Source organism: Bos indicus x Bos taurus, chromosome 11 (assembly GCF_003369695.1).
Source record: "Bos indicus x Bos taurus breed Angus x Brahman F1 hybrid chromosome 11, Bos_hybrid_MaternalHap_v2.0, whole genome shotgun sequence".
NCBI lineage: Eukaryota > Metazoa > Chordata > Mammalia > Artiodactyla > Bovidae > Bos > Bos indicus x Bos taurus.
In genome coordinates, this window is record NC_040086.1 from 29,494,252 (window position 1) to 29,516,774 (window position 22,523).

The window sequence follows — 22,523 nt, forward strand, 5'->3', positions numbered from 1 at the left end:
TTAATTTCTCTTCACTTTCTGCCATAAGAGTGGTGTCATCTGCATATCTGAGGTTATTGATATTTCTCCCAGCAATCTTGATTCCAGCTTGTGCTTCTTCCAGCCCAGCGTTTCTCATGATGTACTCTGCATAGAAGTTAAATAAGCAGGGTGACAATATACAGCCTTGACGTACTCCTTTTCCTATTTGGAACCAGTCTGTTGTTCCATGTCCAGTTCTAACTGTTGCTTCCTGACCTGCATACAGGTTTCTCGAGAGGCAGGTCAGGTGGTCTGGTATTCCCATCTCTTTCAGAATTTTCCAAAGTTTATTGTGATCCACACAGTCAAAAGCCTAATTGAGCCAGAGGGCTAATCTTGAAATAAGCTATAGCCTAGAGCCTTCAAAAAGTAACCCAGAACTGCTGGGTATGAACCAAGTATTAGAGTGAATCCCATCTGACCAGGGGGCAAATGACCGTTCCAAGGTTACACTCAGAGCATTGTCTGACTGGTGACTAATGGTTAGGCCAGCGCTCTTTGCCGCCTGTTCCACTTTCAGAAATGAGTGCTGATTTCATTGCAATTGCAATGAAAACCAAATCAGGGGAGGAAAGGAGAAACAATTTGGGAAGGAATCACAGGGCTTTATTACCTCAAGCTTCAAAAATCATGGAGAGATGGGCCGATATGGTAAGGCCCTTGACCCACAACCAATATAGGTTTTGAATTCTGAGTTGTGTGTACATAACATACCTATGCTTAAGTGCCTCCCCATATATAATTCCAATTTTTTTTTTCTATAAATTGTCTGCTAGGGTGATGCTGCTAGGGTTAGCGGCAACCCAGACTAAGTGGGAAGGTCACGGCTACCAGATAGGGTCCTCTCTCTTCTACCAACCCCCAGCAGGAAGAAGACTGGGAGGGTTCCTATGGTTGTAAGGGCTTGGCTGCTTTATTACTTTCATTCTCATGGGAGTTTTTACAGGAAGTAAGCAAAGTACACAATATTGTGTAGTCTCTGTGTTAGAAAGTATGACATCTCACTTTAAAGAACAAAGGTTCCCTGTAAAGATAAACACCTAACTACAAGCTCCTTTAGGAATCAGTCCAAAGTTATTAACTGCCAGAGCTCATCTAATTTCTCTAAGTTTTGACAACTAAGACAATAAGCTTTAGGGTTGATAGCACTAAAGCTACACTGGACGGAGCTCCATGGGGAAAGAGTACAGGTTTTGGTGTTACATATTCCTACGGTCAAACCTTGGCACCACCACTCACTAATGGGATTGTGGGTGTTACTCAACTTTGCTTAAACAGCTCTCTTATTGTAAAATGGAAATAAATGATCCAGTCTCTGTGAAGATTACACAAGATACTGTGAAGAATGCACCTTGTGAGTGCTTACCAAATGTTCATTTTCTCTTCTCTTTCTTTCTAAATGGTCAGCTGAATTAACACACCACTAAGGAAGATTTCTGGTTGGTAGCCAAATAAGGCTCTGAAAACCTTTGAGGATAAGAAGAACCACACACACACACACAAGCTGCAAAAGAGAAAGCAGCCTGTTTCATCAACATTTACAATGATGTAGAATTGCATAGAGGCCAGCCCAACCCTGATCCTGTTAATTCTACACACTAGAGTTTCTGTGTCAGTATCTATCTTGCTGCTGAAGCTGGAAGCTCATCAGCTGAGAACCTTAAGAATTCTGACTTATTGAAACTGAGTCTCCACAGAACCAGAATGGAACCTCACGGTTTGACTATTGATTAAAACAGAATCATTTTATCTCCTCTATCCTCCAATTGATTCTGAAATATTATAATTTTGGATCCTCTTAAGGCTTGAGTAAGCCTATAAGAGGTCAGGAAGCAACAATTAGAACTGGACATGGAACAACAGACTGGTTCCAAATAGGAAAAGGAGTACGTCAAGGCTGTATATTGTCACCCTGCTTATTTAACTTCTATGCAGAGTACATCATGAGAAACGCTGGGCTGGAAAAAGCACAAGCTGGAATCAAGATTGCCGGGAGAATATCAATAACCGCAGATACGCAGATGACACCACCCTTATGGCAGAAAATGAAGAGGAACTCAAAAGCCTTTTGATGAAAGTGAAAGAGCAGAGTGAAAAGGTTGGCTTAAAGCTCAACATTCAGAAAACGAAGATCATGCCATCTGGTCCCATCACTTCATGGGAAATAGATGGGGAAACAGTGAAAACAGTGGCTGCCTTTATTTTTCTGGGCTCCAAAATCACTGCAGATGGTGACTGCAGCCATGAAATTAAAAGACGCTTACTCCTTGGAAGGAAAGTTATGACCAACCTAGATAGCATATTCAAAAGCAGAGACATCACTTTGCCAACAAAGGTCCGTCTAGTCAAGGCTATGGTTTTTCCAGTGGTCATGTATGGATGTGAGAGTTAGACTGCGAAGAAAGCTGAGTGCCAAAGAATTGATACTTTTGAACTGTGGTATTGGAGAAGACTCTTGAGAGTCCCTTGGACTGCAAAGAGATCAAACCAGTCCATTCTAAAGGAGATCCGTCCTGGGTGTTCTTTGGAAGGACTGATGCTAAAGCTGAAACTCCAGTACTTTGGTTACCTCATGTGAAGAACTGACTCATCGGAAAAGATCCTGAGGGAGGGATTGGGGGCAGGAGGAGAAGGGGACGACAGAGGATAAGATGCCTGGAGGGCATCACTGACTTGATGGACATGAGTTTGGGTAAACTCCGGGAATTGGTGATGGACAGGGAGGCCTGGTGTGCTGCAATTCATGGGGTTGCAAAGAGTCAGACACAACTGAGCAACTGAACTGAACTGAACTGAAGGCTTACTCATAGGCCAACTTTCACCTTCTTTGCCCCTATTTTAAGCCCCTGAATGAATTTACCTCTGCTTTCAGATGGACTGTTTCTATTGGGGTGAACTAGCTGGGGTGACATACAAACTGAGCTGCTTGTGAAATCGAGCTACTTATCTATACTTGTGAAATTCCACTGGTTAGCAATCTCCATCCCACACACCTGCAACTTTCTCCTACAAAGCCTTCTGCTCCTAAGGATAGAAGCAAAGTGTGATGTCCTTCATGTCCAGATGGCTTACTAATGCTTCATGAGTCTGAGATATTCTTTGAACTTGCAGCATTTAGACCCACAAAGCTGTTTTTTTCTGGGCTGTCTTTTTGACCAAAGAGGAGATAGAAATTGGTCCCTAACATTGCTCCAACTGTGTTAAGTGACTCAACTCACCACACATTAGCTCCTAGCTATATTCTGGCAGGTTCTGTCAGTTGCTAACCATGGGGGAAAATGCTAACTGTAGATTTGCTCTCTACAGGACTTTGTATCATCATCATCATCATTATCACCACCACTCCTATTACAACCTGATACTAGATCACCTAATAAATCCTGTGTGGAAACGGAAATGTGGTCATTAGTTTATCACAAAATTTCCCTACAAACTCCTCGAATTTCCCCCCCGCCGCCCTTTTTTTTTCCTTTTACAAACAGGGAACCAATGAAGATGCATCATGTCCTCCCTCCCTCCTCCTCTATCCACATTTGTTATTTCCTTCTTTCACTTCCTTCCACCAATTCAAGGCAATCATTCTCCCCCCTTCCTCACTCAGTCCTCAGTGACTACTGGTCATTAGCACTAGGATACAAGACAGCCCAGACTTCCTGGAACATTATCAAACCAGGTACCTTCTGAGTCAGTGTTGAATGTATTGATGTGTATTCTGTATAGTTCATCTGGACTATGACACTTGATAATTCATTCATCCTGAGTAGGAGTACCAATGAAATTAAGTTTGTGACATTTAATTCATTCTTATCACACATCTTGATTTTCTAGGGACATCTCGAGTCCCTATTGGGAGATAAAGATAATTCCAGAAAGGACAGCAAATCTAAGTGTGAATTTTTCTTTTGCTTTGTTGTTTCCTTATCATGCCTTGCAAGCTGCCAGCGCATTCGTTCTCAACCAGCCACATGAGAACCCAAGGCCACAGTCCTGTTGGACCTTGTCCAGTAGTTACCAGGATAGAGAAGTTCCTCACAATTGTGTATGTATACTTGGTTGCTTCAGAGATGCCATTAAACATGAATACTATTTGAAAAAAAAGCTCTCAGGTTGCATCAGGGCTGTTGCCTACACGATAAATGAGCCATCATAAAGACCTCACCCCTCTCTGATCCCGATAAGGCTAAGGTTAAAGTCCATCTGTGTTTGCTACTCTTATTTCCTTCTGTCTAGGCCAGAATACAATTTCTGGAACCACCTAATTCCTCTCTCAGCTGTCTTTAAGAAAAACACTATTCTTTTTACACTGTTGAATTAACTCATACACAAAACAGATGCCCAATATTTATTAATGATCATGACTCAATCATTCAGGTGGCTATTCACTAAGATGACCACCCCATAGTCCCTACATTACCATACCTCTCAGAGAGACCAAGGCCACCGCACCCCACAAGGCGGCCACCACCACTACACTCTGTGGGTGTGGGCAGTCATCCTGAAGCTCCTGGACCTTCCACTAACTATTCAAAATCCACAAGCTCAGGCTGATTTCCCGTCTCTCTCCAAGAGCTTGTCAGGCTAATCCTGTCATGCTTTATATCTCACTTGCCTCAGTCACTGCCAGAAAAACAAGCTCTCTAGGTGACCCAGCACTGGACACTTGGGACTTCCCTGGTAGTTCAGTGGCTGATTTCTCATTCAGTGCAAGGGTGCCAGTTCGATCCCTAGCTGGGGGGTGAGACCCCATATGCTGTGCTGTACTTAGTTGCTCAGTCCTGACTCTTTGTGACCCCATGGACTGTAGCTCACTAGACTCCTCTGTTTGTAGTGATTCTCCACGCTAGAATACTGGTGTGGGTTGCCATGCCCTTCTCCAGGGGATCCTCCCAACCAAGGGATCGAACCCAGGTCTCCTGGCAGATTCTTTACCAGCGGAGCCACCAGGGAAACCCAGATTCCATATACTACAACTAAATATACCGAGTGCCACAACTAAGACCCAGGGAAACCAAATAAATAAATAAAAACATTAAAAAAAAAACAAAAAAACAAACACTGGACACTCATCCCAGAATTCCTGAGTTCATGACCTAATCTGATCCAGCCACTCTCTGCTCTCCCCAAACTCTTCCTCCCAAACTGCCTTCTGCAACTCCAGGCCATCACCATCAAATCTGGCTACCCACCTCTCCTTTGAACGTTCCCTCAATTTTCTGACAGTAAGTGAATCTGGTGGTCCCTGATTATCCCATCTCCTAAGCAGCCCACTCAGGTAGAAGGCATTCACATCCTGAGCATCTGAGGGCCCGGCAGGATAGTATATGTGCCACTTGCCATTTCCAACCACTTTCCTTTTCTCCTTCTAAACATTCAGCTCCTTTGAAGTCCTTCCTATCATCTTCTGTCCTTCCAGCTCCCTTACTCAAGAACTCACAGTCACAGTTCTTCAACCTTGTTCAGCAGCTGCCTCTCTCTTGTCTCTTGTCTTCACTTCCAAACCCTGCTTAGGTCTCATAGCCCAGCATTTTCATCTCACTTTTGCAAATATCTTCCCTAACAATCTTGCCCTTCTCTCTTCTGTCATATTGGCCTAAACTAAACCATTCTGGTTGAATCCAACTTCCTACCCTCTCACAGCCTTCACCCAAACAGCTGGTTGTTGGAGTAAATCACACAATGTAGTTGATGGATTTCACTTTGAATTGGTGATCCTGAACCTCAAATGAACCACTGCATGCTGCTAAGTCCCTTCAGTCGTGTCCGACTCTGTGCAACCCCATAGACGGCAGCCCACCAGGCTTCCCCGTCCCTGGGATTCTCCAGGCAAGAACACTGGAGTGGGTTGCCATTTCCTTCTCCAATGCATGAAAGTGAAAAGTGAAAGGGAAGTTGCTCAGTCGTGTCCGACTCTAGCGACCCCGTGGACTGCAGCCTGCCAGGCTCTTCCATCCATAGGATTTTCCAGGCAAGAGTACTAGAGTGGGGAGCCATTGCCTTCTCCGAACACTGCATATTGCCCAGCAAATACTATCAAGTTTTCTGCCCATTCTAAAATGACTTCTTCCATTTTTCTTTTTTTCCTCCTCAAAATCTGCAAAGCTTTAAAGAGAAATAGAATGTTTATATAACCTCAAAGTATCTCCCCCAGAATATTTATTAAAACTCTGATGGTTTTAACATATATCCAATATATATATATATATATATATATATCCACAGTTTCATTTATTTATTTTTAAAATTTTACTTATTTTTTGGCTGTGCTCAGTCTTTGTTGCTTTGCACTTTCCTCTGGTTGCCGGGAGCGGGGGCTACTCTCCAGTGGTTCGAGAGTTTCTCACTGCAGTGGCTTAACTTGTTGCAGAGCACAGGCTCTAGGGCCCTTGGGCTCCAGTAGTTGTGGCTCATGGGCTCCAGAGCATGGGCTCGGTAGTTGTCACAGGCTTAGCTGCTTTGAGGCATGTGGGATCTTCCCCGGCCAGGGATCAAATCATGTCTCCTGCATTGGCAGGCAGATTGTAAACCACTGGACCACAAGGGAAATCCCAGTTTCTTTTTATATTTCATTATTCAAGAGGTGATACTTAACTTCCCTCCTCTTGAGTGTTGGCTGAATATAGTGACAGACTCAAACGAAGATTATGAAAATGGAAATATAACTTCACAGTGGGAAAACCTGGCAACACCACCATATACAAGTGATACAACGAATTCAAGCAATAAAGTATCCCAGTGATAAATCATATTGATATCATGTACCCTCTGACATGATTCAATGAGAAGGGTGTGACACTTCTGTGACATTTTACCTCCCCAAACGCATAACTCTGTCCACTCTTAAGAAAACATCCTAGAAACCCCAACCGAGGGACATTCCACCAAAACTAAATTGTTCAAAATACTTTTCAAAAGTGTCAAGGTCATGAGTGAAAAGGGAAGACTGAGAAATTATCACAGATGGGTGGACACTAAGGAGATATGCCTAAATGCAATACAGGATCTTGGATTGAATCCTGGAACAGTGAAAGATCACTAGTGGGAAAACTGGGAAATTCCCAGTAAAGTCAACAGCTTAGTCAATATGTTGTATCACTATTAAGTTCGTGCGGTTATGCATGCTGCGATTCATAGAGTCGCAGAGTCGGACACGACTGAGTGACTGATCTGATCTGAACACTAGGGGATACTGGGTAAAGGACATATGAGAACTTTATACCATATTTTCAACTCTTCTGTAAAATCTAAAGTTTCAAAATAAAATTTAAAATAATAACTCTTGGGGGACCTTCCTGGTGGCCCAGTGGCTGAGACTCCACACTCCCAATGCAGAGGGGTCAAGTTGGATCCCTGGTCAGGGAACTAGATCCCACATGCAGATCCTGCATGCCACAAGGAAGATCAAAGATCTGCTGTGCTGCAACTGAAGCCTGACCCAACTAAATAAATGAATATTAAAAAAAATAACTCATATTTCCTCATCCTCACACTCTTCTTGCAGCTGGTGACCTCATTTCATACCTCTTTGATAACATAAAAGTGTCAGAACTGTTTCATTTTCCATCACCTCATTAGCATCTGCTGCTGCTTCTGTTATGGTAGGAAACCTGTCCCTGCTGGTCTCAAGGGCTCACCCTCCACTCTGGGTTCCGTCCTCCTCTCTTCATTTCTCAACGTTGTCCATCCTCCAGTTAATTTCTCATCTCCTCTGCTTCACCGATCTTCCCTTCTTCTAGATCATTTCCATCACCACATAAACATGTTGTATTATCCTTCACATTTGTAAGATCTTTCCTTGAGCCCTCATGTCTGTCATTTTACTACCCTATTTCTCACATTGTCTTGGCTATATAACTTCCAGGGTCCAGTATAAAATGAAAATATGGATGCCTTATTAAAATATTAAGAATTTCAAGACTGTTATGGTAGAGCACTATACCAAGCGTAGGGCCCTTCTAAGTAACCATGGGGTCCTATGTGACTGTGCAGGTTGCATGTCCATAAAACTGGCCTTGCGTGCTAGACTAGGCAAACTAATTTATGCTAGAAAAAGTCAGAGTTGGGATTTCCTTTGGAGGGAGCAGAGATTGTATTTTATTTCATTGTACTTTATATTTTTTGGCTGTGCCATGCAGCTTGTGGAATCTTAGTTCTCCGACCAGGGATTGAACCCGTGCCCTCTGCAATGGAAGCATGGAGTCATAAACACTGGACAGCCAGTGAATTCCTGGCCGAAGTCACACACCACTTGATAAGCATCTACATATTAATGTACTCAATAGCGAGCATTTATAATCAGTCACGTCCAACTCTTTGCGACCCCCTGGGCTGTAGCCAGCCAGGCTCCTCTGTCCACAGGATTTCCCAGACAAGAATACTGGAGTGGGTTGCTATTTCCTTCTCCAGGGTATCTTCCAGGCCCAAGGCTCAAACCGTTGTCTTCTGCATTGGCAGACAGATTCTTTACCACTGCTCCACCTGGATAGCCCACTAAATAGTGTGCTGCTGCTGCTGCTAAGTCGCTTCAGTTGTGTCCGACTCTGTGCGACCCCACAGATGGCAGCCCATCAGGCTCCTCTGTCCCTGGGATTCTCCAGGCAAGAACACTGGAGTGGGTTGCCATTTCCTTCTCCAATGCATGAAAGGAAAAGTGAAAGTGAAGTCACTCAGTCGTGTCCGACCCCATGGACTGCAGCCCACCAGGCTCCTCCGTCCATGGGATTTTCCAGGCAAGAGTACTGGAGTGGGGTGCCATTGCCTTCTTAGTACTTATTATGTAGTGTTTTATATTTTATAAAATGATTTCAAGGATAGAAAGATATGGAAAGGGCTTTATGACTAGGGGTCAAGCGTTCTGCTTTGGAGACAAAGTCAACTTTTTAAATGACAAATATAGTGATGCTTGATCAAAATTATACACAAATAATTATGTATATGTATTAAGGTGGACTCTGAATTATACAATTTTTATAAACCTAAACCAAACTAAGTAATATCCTCTATTCTGCAGAGTACATTCTATGAAACCAGGTTCTTTAGTATATGTGAGAAGTAATGTATGAAGAATACAGTTGTATGAATTGCTGTGTTCAGTTGTATGACTACCAGACTGTTAATGAGTATTATCTAGGAGAGAGAGGGATTTGCTGAAGAGTGGTCAGAAAGAGTGTTCATTCTTCACTCTATGTCATGTATTTTTGCTTTCTACTAATGTATTGCTCATGAAATAACTAAAATTTTAAGAATTAATAGCCCTTTATAGCAAGTATCTACACATTACACTTTCCTCTAGTTCAGCAGTCCCCAGCCTCTTTGGCACCAGACACTGGTTTCATGAAAGAAAACTTTTCCACCGACAGGGGTGGGGGTGTAGTTTCGCAATGATTCAAGTGCGTTACATTTATTGTGCACTTTATTCCCATTATTATTACATCAGCTCCACCTTAGATCACCAGGCATGAGATCCTGGAGCTTGGTGACCCCTGCATTAGCCATCTACAAGGAAAACATTCATCCCATTTTAGGTTTCATTAAATTTTACACACACACACACTCTAAAATCTCTGTGAAGAAACTGTACTATAGAATATTGAATATAAAATGAGTAATTTTCTTAAACGGCACTCTTTTTTTTTAAAGAACAGGATACTAACTTTTCTCCAAAACTATATTTAACATTATCTTTTTGATTTCAAGGGAAAGTCACAACCTAAATCCCTATGACAGCAATATTTTACACTACCCATTATATCTTTCTTAATCAGTTTCTTTTTCTATCCATCCTTTTCTTTGACATTGGTTTTTCAATTGGATTCTTAATTGATGGACTGTGAATTTTGTCAGAAAAGTTTAGATACAAATTTTAAGTCGTATTTTTCTTAGTCAAATATTAGATATCAAACTGACTACTGTGAAAATTAAAAAGCAACACCTGTAAAACTTAAAAACAATTTAAAGAGTATACTTGTGTATGAAACTATAAAGAAACGTTCTTAAATACTGAACCTACAAAAGATTCACAAAGTATAAAATGAGAGCAATTTTGAGCAGTGACAAATTGAGAATGAGTTAAGAGCCATAAAAAGAAACAATATCTTGGATGTATATTCATATACTACAAGTCAGATTACTGTGGTATTTTGTCATTTATTTAATAGTCATGTTTACTCAATTCACTTTAATGAAACGAACGTTTAATAAAGAGCTGTCAAGCTTTTAAAAGATTTGATTTTTCTGGATTAGGTAGATAACAGATTCGGACTTGGCAATGGAGTATTTTGCAAACAAAGCCACAATAACCAGTTATTCTTGGGAAAAGCATGTGTAGTTTGGGGGCTGGAGGTATGTAACTTCCTGAAACAGCCCAAATGCAGAAGATAACAAAAATCTGGTTGATAGTTGTTCCTGATTTGATAGTAACAGTCTTTTCATTTGAAGAAATTTTTGAAAAGATCACAAAGTTCCAGAACTCAGGTCTAGTCCAGATTTTCAGATTTAAAACACTGATAGGATTTCCTTAAGATGTCAATAATCAAATAACTAAATAACTTAATGTCCCAGTAAAATTCACATTATATTAGTATTTACTTCAACAATGTAATTATTTACATTAGGAGAGTCAGGAGAGTTGTTTAGTCCCTAAGCCTTGTCCAACTCTTTTGTGACCCTAAGGAGTGTAGCCCACCAGGTTCACAACACACTTAAATTATTGCTCAATAAAAGCATAATCCATGATTTTATATATATTTGTAAAAATTAATCAAAATTAGCTGAATCTTTAAATTGCCTTTTCACTTTTCCTCTTTTGAACTCTTTGATAATTTAAGCTGGAAAAAAGACTTAAAAATAGGTCATAATGATATTGCAGCTAACAAAAATAACATTAAATACACTTAATACTTTAATAGTTATGAAAAGTTTCACGTCACAATTATTTTGAGTGTAACAACAGCTTGTAATTTGAATTCATTTGCGCTGAAATAATTGTCCTTTGTTTCTACTTCTCTATATTTTTGCAGTACTTACTAGCATTGTTCTCTAATATTAATCAACCCAGATAAATTCAGTTTCCAGCATTCCTCTCTATGGGAACACCTTCTCTTAAACCTTCAAATACTAAAAAAGGCTTATAAGAAATGGAAAAGACATTGAGAATAATTATAAGAAACAAAAGTTTGTCATCCTGAGAGCTAGAGAGATTTGTTTTTCTTTTTTTCGTTTCACAGGCCTATAAAATTAAACCGCCAGGTAAAGTCAGAGGTCTGTTTTTTACGGAGGTTGGGACGGTTCTCCCGCCTCTCTTTGTATTCCGTTTCACCGTCCACCTTCCACCTCCCTGCCCCCTCACTCTTTCCTCCAGACCCCATTTCTTCGAGGTTTCAGAGCGGTGCTCTCACTGGTGAAAAAGAAGTGTCGGTATTTTCCAACTTTCTCCAGGGTCCCGCCCTTCCCACCTCACCGGCCGCCGCGGGAGGAGGCACCTGGAGGCGGCGGGGACCCGGCGGACCGGGCGCACACCTGGGAAGAGGGTGATATCCCAACGGCCGCGTCCCGGGTGGGGGAGGGGAGGGGATCCTGTTCCCTGCCCCCGCCCCCCGGCGGTGACTACGCGGAGAACCGGCCTGCAGAGGTGAGCCGCCGCGGGCAGAGACCGGGGCGGGGCCGGGGGCGGGGCCGCCAGGTCAAGCAGGTCTGCTCCGCTCTACCGCGCGCCCAAATCGCGCAGTCCGTCGGCCAGCTAGCACCGTCGTCTGATCCCCGAACGCCTCGCTTCAGTCCTCTTGACGCGGACCCGCGCGTCCCACGCCTCACGCCGTCCGGCCGGCCAGTGGGCTTGCGACGACCTACTCTGTCCGCTCGTCCTCGCTGCAGCCCTCGACCTGCCTGGCGCCCTCGCGCTCTAGCGCCCTGGTCCTCGTCGCGCGCAGCATGGCGCCCCCCCAGGTCCTCGCTTTCGGGCTCCTGGTCGCCGCGGCGACGGCGGCGGTGGCCGCAGACCAGGAAGGTAAGGAGCGGAGTCGTGGGGATAGGAGGACCGGGGGGGCGGGGCGGGGGCGGTGGTGGTGGCGGTCCTCGGTGCCCTAGATGTAGACTGCGGGGAAGGGGCCGCGGTTTCCCGCCTGGAGATGGACGGCGCGGGGCTGCCCAGGCCCCCTGAGGGTGGGAGGTGGCAGGAAGGCGCCCACACTCGCGGCGGGAGGGAGCAGCCTCGCTTGGGGCTCTGCTCGCCTCTCTGGGAAAATGGCCTAGGGCAGGGGCGGAGGGTCCGGTAGGGAACTGAGCGGCCCCGTTCGCCGCTGCCTCGGCGCGCCCACCTCCTCCGGCCCCTTCGCTCTTGAGGTTTTGTCGAGGCGGAAACCTGCCCGGGCCGGGAGGGGACTCTGCGACGGCGACCTTCGGCCCCGCCCCTCCCCGGGCACCTGCGGCGGGCCCCGGATGTGTCTCAGGCGGGGGCCGGTGACTGCAGCCGAGGCCTCTGGGGCCGCTATGCACCTGTGCGGAGAGGCGGGGGACGGGGCGTCCTCCTGGGCCTTGACTACCCGGTGTATGGATATTTTCTCTTTAAGGATTATATAAGTAATGCCAAGTTTATTGTAGGAAATCCAGCCATATCGGTAATCGTTAAGAGTTAAAACAATAATGCCACCATTTTAAAAGAATCCTGTAATTAATAGATATATTTTTCTTTCAGGCTTTGCTCTAAATATTACCCTAAACCTAAACACATTGTTTTAGGTATTGATCCCCTCCGTCCTCACTCCCCACATTGTATTCAGTTTTCCCTTTCCTTTAGTCTTGAAAAACACGATTTAAATGATATAAAACAATCTGTAGCCGGAAAGGTTGCATCATTATCCTAAACTTGGACGTGTAATTTGATTCCAGGTTTTCTTACTCTGGAATAAACATCTTGGCCGCCATCTCTTGATTTATTTGTAAGGTGGTGGCTAGCAGTGAGGTGTCGTTTAACCAGATTTCTGGAAAGGCTTTTATTTTTATAGTCTCACCAACAGGGTTCGGCCTAATTCATTACACTTTCAGAATAATGCAGTTTAATCAACTCATGTTATTTCAAGTTCGGTCTGAGGCTAAATACTTAATTTTAAATTGCTTTAAAGTGGGAATCCCTGGCGGTCCAGCGATTAAGACTCAATGCTTCCACTACCGGAGGCGCTGGGTAGGACCTCTGGTTGGGGGACTGTTTCCGCATGCCCTGAGGCAGGACCAAAACAAATTGCTTTAAAGTGATAACAGCTGCTGTAGGAGTATGTTCAGAAAGTGTGTGCCTGATTGTCACTTTAAAATTTCACGGTGTTTAGGCATAACTTTGTTCTCTGAGCAGGTATATAGCATAATGCAGTGTAAGATTTTTAATTCCTTGAGGACAGCCACTAGACTTTCTTTTTGTGACCCTAATACTGAGTTTAGTGATGAACAGATTATATAGGTGGTTCATATTGATTAAATAGGGAAAAATTAAAGACAACTTGAGATATGAAGTTTCAGTATATCAGTTCTTCAGCCTGTTAAAGTTAGTGTTTGTTTATAATCTTGCACTCTCTTATCTAGACTAATAAAAGAAATGGACTTGTCAGTTTGAAGTTAAAATAAGCTTTTGAGATGGTCAAAAATATAAATATTAAACTGACATCAATATGCAGGATGGGCTGCTTAATAGCACTTTCAAAATCAGGTACTAGGATTTAATTCAGTTAGAAAAGAGGTACCTCCCAATTCAATTGAAAATTAAATTTTTCCAAGACACAAAATTGTCCAGGGATTGAGTATGTTTCCATTAAGTCTCAGAAGAAGTATCTCTTATTAATTAAAGGGTGGGAAGAGGGAAGTAATGTGAGTTATTCACAGATCCTAGAATTGGCATTTTAAACTTGATTTTTATTTTATATTGGGATCTAGTTGATTTATAACATACTAGTTTCAGGTATAGAGCAAAGTGGTTCAGTTATACAGGTACATATATCCATTTTTTCAAATTCTTTTCCCATATAGGTTATTAAAAAATACTGAGTAGAGTTCCTGTGCTATACAGTAGGTCCTTATTATTTTATATATAGTAGTGTGTTGTTGATTTTGAGGAAGAGTCATGACCGGCAGGCGAGTGTTTAGCAGGACAGGAGGGAAGAAGCTGAGTCTGGGAGTATCATGAAGGCAAAGCTGAATCTGGTGTTTGGAGGGTTTATTCTTGGTTTAAAAAAGATAAGTAGGAGAGTATGCAAATTAGACTGCCTATTTAGCATTGTGTCAGCCACTTCAATTGTAGCTGAAAAGTTAAACATTAAGGACCACTCTTTAAGGCTGTGTGTCCCGTAACTTGGGGATTATTGTCAAAACATAATTTAGCTGATTCAACATCAGAGTTGATAGTTGCATCCTCATTTTTAAAGTGGATTTTCCCCTCACCAGGATGTGTGTGTGAAAACTACAAACTGACCACAAACTGCTCTGTGAACGCACTCGGTCAGTGCCAGTGTACTTCAGTTGGTACACAGCATTCCGTCATTTGCACAAAATGTGAGTAGAATATCCTCATTGCCTTTAAGTTTTATTTGATTTATACTTCTTTAATTGATATGTCTTGAGTTGGAAGTGTTTAATTGGCTCAAATCTGAATCATGCTATTTTGTCAACATTATCTCATCTTTGAAGTTTCTTATGATTTAGAAAGTGAACATGAAAACTTGTAAAATCTGTAATAATCTTTGGCCCTGGGAATTTGGAGTGAATTAAATTTTTTCTTTAAACACAAAACTGCAGTTATTTTTCAGTTTGGAATGACACTTTCCTTTCAGTGGCTACTAAATGCTTGGTGATGAAGGCAGAAATGAATCACTCAAAGTCCGGGAGAAGAGGGAAACCAGAGGGCGCCATCCAGAATAATGACGGGCTCTATGACCCCGAGTGTGACGACAAGGGGCTCTTCAAAGCCAAGCAGTGCAACGGCACCTCCACGTGCTGGTGTGTGAACACTGCTGGGGTCAGAAGAACCGATAAGGACAGTGAAATCTCCTGCTCTGAGCCAGTGAGGACCTAGTGAGTTGGGCTGCCTCTATATTACTTGTTTTCATGCTTTTTGAATTCATTTAATTAAATGTACTTTTGAATATGTAACGTGATTTTGTGATTTAGAATTCAAAAGAGAAAAAAGAGTGGACAGTGACAGTCTCATCTCAATCCTATCCCATCTCAACCCCCTAGTTACTCAGTTTACTTCTGTAGAATTGATGTCACATGCCATAACCTTCCAGAGATCTGTGAATTTACTAGCAATGTATTATATCTTATTTTCAAATGTTTTTCCTTTTGCTTATATATTTTTACTTAACACTGTTCAGTATTTTAAGTTGGATTGGTGTTCAGTGTACATGAACAATTTAAGCTACTCATATATTTGCTTATTTATTGTATTTTAAAGTGAGATATGGTTGTTTTAGGGATTATATAATGAAGAGGAATGGAAACACACTCCAGCTAGTTTAAGCCAAAAAGATTTTATTGGAAGAGACTGAGAAGAAAGTTATCACAGCCAAGGCAGGCACTCTCCACTTCTGTCTTCTGGAGGCCTGTGGCCACTTTGCTTTTTCTCTCAGTGCCTTTTTTCTTTTCACTTGAATGTGGCCCACCATGACCAGCTAAGCCTTGGCTTTATGTGATCTTGACTGTGGTGGCCAGAAGGTCTATGTTAGAATGGCTGAGTTCTTTATAAACAATGTCTGAGGGCCAAGGAAGAAATGAAGGGCATATCTATAGTATAGATCCTTTTTCTGTTAATTTCCTTGTAATTCCATGTGGGAATTTTGCCATTAGCTTATTAAGAAAATAATATAAAAGGCAGAGTTGTTATATTTAATCAATACTGTTTCTTTATAGCTGGATCATCATTGAACTAAAACACAAAACAAGGGAAAAACCTTATGATCTTCAAAGTTTGCAGTCGTAAGTGCTATTAAATGCATTATATTTGTACAGTTGACACTCAAATCTTCCATCTTATACCATTAGATAAATTAAAGTCTCATTACTTTTTTATATTTCTGAAAAATAGGATAATATAAATAATATTTTTTAACTTTAAAAGATAGAGGTACAAGAATTGTACAGATTCTTATACAGTAACCTTTGCTTAGATTCACCAGTGAAGATTTTGCCATGTTTTATATGAGTATGCATGTGTGTGTGTGTACTTTCTGTTATCTATCTGAGCATGTATAAATATTATTTCTGCAGAACCATTTGAGAGCAAATTCTAGATAACATGCATCCTGATCCCTAAATACTATAGTGTATCTTTTCCTAGAAAAAAAGAAGGCATTCTCTTACATAATCACTGTACAGTTATCAAATTCAGGAAATTTAACATTAAACCACATTGTTCCAGTTTTCCCAATATTTTTTGTGGCAAATTTTTCCCCTCTAACACAGAACCCAATCTGTGATCATGCATTTAGTTGTTATGACTGTTGGTCTCTTTATATATGGAACACTGCTTTGGCCTTTCTTTGTCTTCCCAGTAAAATTGAAAATTTTAATTAATATTTAAATTATAAACCATGACATTGATATTTTTGAAGAGTATGGCCAAATTATTTTATAGACTGTCCTTCAATTTTGGATTGGTCTCATGTTTCCTCATAATTAAATACAAGTAATGCATTTTTGACAAAAAAACTACTAACAATGACCTTGTGTCCCTCTCAGTACTTCACACTGGGAGGCACACAAGGTCAGCTCGTGCCTTCACTAGTGATGTTAACTGTGGTCGGGGTCCACCAGGTTTCTCCACTGTGGATACCACTTTTCTCTTTGTAATTAATATAATCTGTGGGCAGGTACTTGGATACTGAGTAAATGTCCTATTTCTATTAAAACTAGAACTCAACAGTTTTTGCATCAATATGAATTATTATTTTTGGAATATGAATTATTTTGATGATAGTTGCAAAATGGCTTCATTTTTTTTCTATTTACAGTGCACTCAAGGACGTAATCACAAATCGTTATCAACTGGATCCAAAATATATCACAAATATTCTGGTAAGTTTTTTTTTTTTTGAAGCAGATCGGCTTTAACAGAGAGTTGGTTGGACAGTTTGGTTTGGGTATGATTTTTGATAGTGGTTGAACTGTATTTGAATAACACTGTAAGCCCTGGGCTCTTAATCTAAAGAATCCCCTGTTATTGCTTTCCCTCCATACTCTTGAAAAACCTCAGTTTACCCTTACAGAAAAGGTAGTGTCTCTTAGTTTCCCCAGCACATGCCAGTCTTTTTACCTTGGAAAATCTCTCTCTCTGGTTGTTTTTGGCAATATTTACTTTTGTTGTTGTTCAGTTGCTCAGTTGTGTCTGACTCTGCGACCCCATGGACTACAGCAGGCCAGGCTTCCCTGTCCTTCATTATTGACTGGAGTCTGCTCACACTCATGTCTGCTGAGTCAGTGATGCCATCCAACCATCTCATCCTCTGTCACCCCCTTCTCCTCCTGCCCTCAATCTTTCCCAGCATCAGGGTCTTCTCCAGTGAGTCGCTCTTCACATCAAGCGGCCAAAGTATTGGAGCTTCAGCTTCAGCATCAGTCCTTCCGATGAATATTCAGGGTTTATTTCCTTTAGGACTGACTGGTTGCTTTAGGATTGACTACTTACTTTAGGATGCTACTTAGTCCTATTGTCTTTGGTTTCAGGAGCTAGTCTTTAACCAGTTAGCCCTTCCTTAACTCTTTCAACTCTGCGTGAAAAATGCTCAGATAGTGTGATGGAATTCTTTCAAGGCAAAAAATTGACATCATTTTTTAAAAGACTTTTTGGTAGGGATATGCTTTTTTCCTTCCTAAAAGCAGAACATGGTAAATGGTTTTGGATTGCATTTCTTTAGCATTTTAGTAAATGAGGTACTTTAATATCTTGTTCAAAATCTTTTCCGGAAAAGAAAATTCTCTTTTGAAAAAAAAACTATAATTATCTTTGTTTGCATTGCTATTTTTTCTATCCCTTGGATTGATGTAACTTTCCAAAGATTTTGATGTTATTGTTAATGATAAACCAAATTATCCATTAATGACAAGAAATACCAGCACATGCAGGTTACAGACAATCAAACATTGAATATTCTGATTGATTTTCATACAGTTTTTGTTATAGTAATATTAATTTCTATTTTTTACTCCCTTCCCCTCCCCCCCCACTCCCACCCCAGTATGAGAACGATGTTATCACTATTGATCTGGTACAAAATTCTTCTCAGAAAACTCAGAATGATGTGGATATTGCTGATGTGGCTTATTATTTTGAAAAAGATGTGAGTATAATCTTGCTTATTTTATCTCTGTTTTAGAAATGTCTTTCATCTATTTCTCTACTTTTAGATCAGCCATATGAATAAATATTCTCCAGTGGTTCTCATGTGGCAATTAACTTTGTCCTCCTTTTCGTTCACATGCGCCTTTCTTATATACTTTTTTACTTGTTCGTATATTTATGCCTTTTTATCAAATTGTTATGCCTAGAATATTTTCTCTCTTATGATTCTTGTTACCTCCTTGGCAGTTATTTAGCTTGTGAGTCTAGTCTTCCCTACTATAATTTCTATGAACAAGAGACTCTGTAAAAATTGCTGTTTAACTGGTGGGATTAAATTGTGTGTTTAATATACTAAAGTGAGCTATTTTCTGATGAAATTTGGGATTCACTTCAAAATAACCAGGCTAGGGAATTACCTGGCTATCCAGTGATTAGGACTCTGTGCTTTCACTGCCAAGGGCCCAAGTTCAATCTCTGGTCATGGAACTAAGATCTCACAAATTGTGCAGTGTAGCCAAAAAAACCAAAAAAGTACCCAGGCCAAGGGGAGGCTAGGGGGTTGGGAGAGAAGGAAGAATAGATAAGATTGGCCCTGTGTTTATATTATTGAACCTGAGTAATAGGTATATGGACCTAATTATACTATAATTTTTACTTTTATATATGTTTGGAAATTTCCTGTCATAAAGGTTTTTTTTTTTTTTTTTTTTATTTCAATGGATAAGACTGTTATCACCAAAACCATAAAGATTCTTGGCAGCAGTTCTTTTGGTACATAATTGGCACATAATTCATGGCTGTGGTGGGTTTTTCTTAACTATTTTAAATTGCTTTTCTCCTCAATATAGGTTAAAGATGAATCCTTGTTCCATTCCAAAAGGATGGACCTGAGAGTAAATGGGGAACTACTGGATCTGGATCCTGGTCGAACTTCAATTTACTATGTTGATGAAAAACCACCTGAATTTTCAATGCAGGGTCTACAAGCTGGTATTATTGCCGTCATTGTGGTTGTGGTAGTAGCAATTATTGCTGGAATCATTGTGCTGGTGAGTTTGGAACAAGTGAAATTTCATTTAAGGATCTTTTCTTTCAAGAAATAGTGATAATATGAAAGAGCCCCGACCATGTTCCAAAATAAGTGAACAAAATCTTCATTTGTTGTACTCCTTTATGCTGAATGAATCTATTGCATTTCTGGCCCCTTTTTGTAAAATAGTCAGCCTTATGAAGAAAGGATGCTGATCTGAGAAAAGCTTGTAGCTGAGCACTTCACAGGTTGGTTATGTTGCCATTGAGTAGCCAGTGTCCTTTAGTTGTCCTCACTGCACACAGGAGTACGATTTAACACTCTTGCCAGGTTAAGTGCAAAATAATCTGAATTTCCAAACCACTCAGTGAGATGAAACTGCATTTTTTTGAACACATTGTGAACACATGTTAACACTGAAACACAATGTTAGCATAAAAAAGAGTTAAAAGAGATAAACATGAAGCCACAGTTTAAATAAAAGAGTAGTAAATTGAACTTAGCAGTGCTTCAGAAGAAGACCATACCACCTGAGAAGCAGGGTTTGTTGTAGATACGTAAGGAAATCTTACCAACGTGACAGAATAAAGACATAGATTTGAGGGTGTACGGCAGCTTATATTTTTTTGCTATCCATCTGGAAGAAAACAAAAGATGGATTCCTATTTCACCCCACCAGAGCTGGCCACATTGCTCAGCTGTGTGTGAATAGCACCTTCTGAAGCACAGCAGCACGAAAGGAATGGGCCAGTTCACCCGTGTTCAAACACAAATTCTGGATGGGTTATAGTTCAAAATGTTAAAGAGTAAAATAAGTCTCAAAATTAATTTATGAAATGTTTGTACAACCTTGTAGTAAAAGAAACCAAGTAAGGTGGGAAATCTGGAGTCCATGAAGGAAGTCATATATTTGACTTCATTGAAATTAAGTATTTTGTATGGCAGAGATGCTGTAAAGTGAAAAAATATATATATATATGTGTATATATGTGTGTATCAATGATAGGCTCAGGAAAAATATTCACTATGAATAAAACAAGTTATTATGCATAATATATAAAGAGTTCTTACAAACTGATGAAACTAAAGAAAGAAATGGTAATAGGTGTGAGTAGACTTTTCACTTTCATGCATTGGAGAAGGAAATGGCAACCCACTCCAGTGTTCTTGTCTGGAGAATCCCAGGGATGGGCGGGCCTGGTGGGCTGCTGTCTATGGGGTTGCACAGAGTTGGACACGACTGACGCGAATTAGCAGCAGCAGCAGACAACTTACAGAAAAGGAATTCCAGACGGCAAATAAATACATGAAAGGTTGATCATAGGAATCTAATTGTCCTACAGAAATAAAAGCACAAGTAATAAGGAAGCACGGTCAAGGTCACGTGTTGTGTTGCTAGTAAGGATGAATCTGGACACAGCCTGAGTGTACGTCCAGCGGAGAATGGACAAGTCAGCTCCGGGGCATCCATGCTGTGGAATAAAACGGCTACTAAAGAGAAAGAGTTCTACCCATAGCTTTCGATCTGGAAGAATTCCTGTGATGCGGATGCAGGCTGTGTAAAGAGGGAAATTATGTTGCATGATCCCATTTTTAGACCCCCAAAACTTACATGCATACATGTTATATTCTTACTAGGGTGGAACAAGATGTGGAAGAATGAACACTAGGCTGTTAAATTTCACTGAAGATTGTTCATTGTTTTCTTGATGCTTTTAAAAACAGTATGGATTTTAAAATTAAATTTGTTCAGATCAGAATTGTGTTCATTAAAAGTATGTATGTCAATTTAGACTAATTTTTTGTTTGGGTAGCAGTCCTCAAATAGTAATCATTTTTCTTCCACTTAGGTTGTTTCCAGAAAGAAAAGCATGACAAAGTATGAGAAAGCTGAGGTAAGTGGGTTATTTAATTAAAAGGCCCTTGTTTAATCTCTTATTCCTCATAATCACTATACCTTCCAGACACGAATGGATCTCAACTACACTGGAGTCCCTTTACAGTGTAGACCTTAGGATCTTAGGGAGAGTCTCACAGTACAGACCAGATTATATTGAGTTCTGACCACTTAATAGCTGGGTGAGTTGTTTAACTTCCTTTAAGCCTCCATGTTTCCTTTATCTGTAAGATAGGGATGATAGTACAGACCCTTTGTAAGGATAAAATAGAGTAATCTGTGTAAAGTGTCAGTCCCATGCTTGCCACACAGCAAGATGTTTGCCATCTGGAGTAGTTGTCATTACCTTGTCTTGGTTCTGTCTACAATTAATTTTGCAACCTGAGACAAAAATCATTTAATTTTAAACTTCAATTCCCTCACCCATAAAAAAGACTGATAATAGAAAATGGTTCTTCCTTAAATATTTAGCTTACCTTCTACTTCTGTCACTGGCCATCTTATCACTAAAAAGCAATTTGGATCATGTATTCAATGTATATTTCCTTGTAATACACTTTAAAAAAAAATTTAAATGTCATAAATGTGGAAGAGAATTTTCTTGCTTTTTGTTTTTTAAGCTATTTTCAGAATGAACAAAAAATTGAAAAATTATTTAAATTTTTTTTCTCTTTTCCCCTCTATTTCAGATAAAGGAGATGGGTGAGATGCATAGGGAACTCAATGCATAACACTAGTTTGAAGAATAACTACAATAAGGGAAATTAGTAAACAGACTCAGATTATAAACATACGCATGGGGCGAAGAGAAGATCTTTGAAGACCACTGTTGTGTTGTTAGTTAACATCATATGTTTGTACTAGTTAAACCTGTACTCAAAATATAAACAGTTTGAAATTGACTTTACCAATCTTAAAATTTGACTACAAGTGTCCTATCGATAACAGATCTAAAACCCAGAATTTGGACTGATAGTTTGAATTACTTATGCCTAACATTGAAGGGCACGCATTAAATATGCTTCCACAGTAGTCTGAAATGACTACTGGCTTGTCCATTTGTCATTAAATAGCTGCTTTCCTATTTACTTTGACTCTTGTACATATAAACTTTTTTTATGAACTATGAAATAAACATTAAAAAAGTTTCCTAACTTTTGAATCACATTGAATCAAATTTCATAGTATACACATAAGATAATAGGTTAAGAAATGCTCTGAATGCTAGCTACAAATTAGAATTTGCATGAGCCCTTATAATC

At 40.4% G+C, this 22,523-nt stretch overlaps 1 protein-coding gene across 1 annotated transcript; it reads left to right on the top strand.

Annotated features, from left to right (window-relative positions):
• Window positions 1–11,802: 11,802 nt before the first annotated feature.
• Window positions 11,803–22,419, top strand: EPCAM (epithelial cell adhesion molecule). Its single transcript, XM_027555196.1, has 9 exons — window positions 11,803–12,022; window positions 14,443–14,550; window positions 14,829–15,069; window positions 15,907–15,972; window positions 17,007–17,070; window positions 18,231–18,332; window positions 19,183–19,383; window positions 21,215–21,259; window positions 21,951–22,419. Exons 1-9 carry the CDS (start codon window positions 11,947–11,949, stop codon window positions 21,990–21,992), a joined length of 945 nt encoding a protein of 314 aa, XP_027410997.1. The 5' UTR covers window positions 11,803–11,946; the 3' UTR covers window positions 21,993–22,419.
• The last annotated feature ends 104 nt before the right edge of the window (window positions 22,420–22,523 follow it).